Consider the following 2,706-nt stretch of genomic DNA (forward strand, 5'->3'; position numbering starts at 1 on the left):
GAGAGAGGGACAGAATGGAAGAGATGGGGGGAAGGGAGAAAGCAAAGCTGCCAGGTCTGGGGAATGAACTGTGGTTGGCCAAATGGGAGTCCAGTGCCCTAACTAGCGCTCCACCTGCTGGTCCTAATCTACCATACTTTTATATAGCTTTGGTTTAAATGAATATTTAGTTTTATGCTAATATTGTTTAGCTAAATTATATACTGTGATTGATAAATACTTTCATGTGATTTGTTTTCCTGGTAATTTTTTGTGTTTGCTTAGTTTCCTATGTAATATATGAGTAATCCAGCCTAAGGTTTTTTTATATGAACTGTATAAAGTGCCTTTTGGGATGATCACTTACATTGAACATTGGCATTTTCATTTTTTTCTATTGATGACTCTTCTCCTGGAGCTGTTTGTCTTCCTGTTCTCCACTGGCTTCCTTTACAGTCAGCTGCTCAGCTGGTCATGTTCTTTTCTGAGGTAGACCATTTCTTGAGGCTCATGTCTTTATTGATTTACCTTTACGTTTGGTGATAGAACTTCTGTTAGTTATTTTAAGCCACCGGGTCTGGGATGGGAACTGCGGTCGACTACATGGGAGTCCAGCGACATAGCCATTACGCTAACTGCTGGTCCCAACTTCTGTTAGTTATTTTAAAATTGCAACATTTTTTGAGCTCTTATGTGCCAAAATTATCTGTTTTATGCTTACACTTAATGATACTTGATGTATGTTTAGATTGGGAATATTTTCCCTCAGAAGTTTGGAGGCATTGCATCATTGTTTCTGAGCCTCCCATGTGTATTTTCTCTTTTCTTTTCTTTCCTTTGCTCTCTTTCTTTCTTTCTCTCTTTCTTTTGAGAGAGATTTTTGATAGGGCTCTCATGTGCTTGCTGAAGAGGCAGAGAAACAGAAAGTGAGAAATCATTTCCCAGGGCAGATGGTCATGCTGCAGTCCCTTTTCCTCCATTCTCCTCTTGGGATTTTGTACTACCATTATGAGAGACTTCAGAAAGTTTGTGGAAAATCGGATAAAAGTATGAGTTTATTTTGGTGCAAAAAGAGATTAAGAGTCTTGTGTAGGTTTTTTTTTTTTTTTTTTTTTTTTTTTTTTTTTTTAACCTTAGGATGTGTGTGCTCCCTGGAGAGTGAAAGGCAGAGACAGTGAGGGAAAATGAGAAATCTTCCCAGTGGGAATGACCATGCTGCAACCCCTTCTCCTCCATTCTCTTCCTGGAATCTTGGGCATGCACACATAAACACTTGGCATAACTTTCTTTTCTTTCTTTTTTTTTTTTTTCTCCAGTCCCTCTCCACTTTATTAAGGTTGGCCAACATGGCACTCACGTATTCAAACATTCATTACAAGTTTTCAGTGATGTTTAGCTTCTGGATTATTTTTCCATCATTTAGTTAGGTTAGGCACATTGGTTTATATTATATAGAAAATACTTATCTTCAGGACACAGACAGGAACAAGTATAACTTGCAAATGCTACAAAAATTGAATCCAAATCTCAGTTAACCTCTTTCCTAAACTGCAACCATTCATTTAGTCTTGATTGACAACAGACCAAAACCACCACGTCAACCTGTCTGAGATTCTGGTGACTTAGAAATCCCTGAAAGAGCAGTAAGCTGTCATTACTGGAAAGCTCAAACACTGGCAAGGCTTAATTGCAAAGTATTTAACAGAAGGCCACAGGAGTTGTTTTCCTAAGGGGGCTAGAACTATCGATGTCATTTAGTAATGCATTGAAATGGCATTGCCTAGTGCGAGTGTTGCACAGAAACTTCAGGTCACCTCGTCTGGATCAATTATTTTGGATATGTTTCCACTATCATGGCATGGCCCTTGGTTTTTCTGTTCATGTAGTTCTGTGCAAACCAGTCAGAATCCGTGGCTTTAAAATTAGCCAAGATCTGACCTGAGAAAGCTTCATGAAATTCAAAAACATCAATATCATTCATGGTTAATCCTGCCTTTTCTAGAACTTTTGGAGTACCGTATGTTGGTCCGAGTAAAAGCTGATCTTTTGGATCCTGAGATACATACACAAAATCCCTCAGATATGCCTTTGGCTTATAACCCATGGCCAGGGCTTTCTCCTCTGCCATGATCAGCATTGCTGATGCACCATCAGTCAGGAAAGAAGAATTTGCAGCTGTCACTGTGCCATAGGGCTTGAGGAAGGCTGGCTTTAGTTTGGCTTTCTGCTCCAGTAAGGAAGGACGGATGCCATTGTCTTTGGTAACTGTATCTTTTCCTGGAAAGTTGAAGGGCAGGACATCAGAAAGGAAGCCTTCATCCTGTGCCTTCTTGGCCAGACTGTGAGAGCGCAGCGCATACCCATCCTGTTCCAGCCTAGAGATTGCAAAGGTGGCAGCCAGGCGGTCCGCAGAGTGGCCCATGGTCTCACTGGTGGAGAACTCAGCCACTGCCGGGAGCTCAGGTGATAGGAAATTCAATCTAAATTTAGAGAGTAATGACAATCGCTGGCCCAGTGTCTTGGCCTTATTGAGATCAAGCATCATTTTCCTTGAATGACGAATAGGGACGTCGGACATTAATTCAACACCGCCGGCGATGACCACATCACACTGGCCAGAGGCAATCAAGACAACATCTGTGGTCATAGCCTGGTTGGAGGAGATGCAAGCCATGGTGACCGTGTGGGCGGGGGTTTTGTCAGAGAAGCCAGCTCCAAGGGCCGCCT

General features: G+C 41.8%; 2 protein-coding genes across 7 annotated transcripts in view; one reads left to right on the forward strand and one right to left on the reverse strand.

Moving 5' to 3' along the window:
* Window positions 1–2,706, forward strand: part of NSD2 (nuclear receptor binding SET domain protein 2) — a 150,871-nt gene that overhangs the window by 14,038 nt on the left and 134,127 nt on the right. The gene's annotated exons all lie outside the window — the stretch shown is intronic.
* The window catches only part of LOC102493259 (trifunctional enzyme subunit beta, mitochondrial), a 1,799-nt gene continuing 381 nt past the window's right edge, over window positions 1,289–2,706 (reverse strand). The window contains 1 exon segment of the mRNA XM_027773585.1: window positions 1,289–2,706. This exon segment is cut by the window's right edge and continues 168 nt beyond it. Coding sequence (XP_027629386.1) covers window positions 1,808–2,706 — 899 coding nt within the window. The 3' untranslated portion in view covers window positions 1,289–1,807.

The sequence above is a fragment of the Tupaia chinensis genome, unplaced genomic scaffold, assembly GCF_000334495.1.
Source record: "Tupaia chinensis unplaced genomic scaffold, TupChi_1.0 Scaffold000360_1, whole genome shotgun sequence".
NCBI lineage: Eukaryota > Metazoa > Chordata > Mammalia > Scandentia > Tupaiidae > Tupaia > Tupaia belangeri.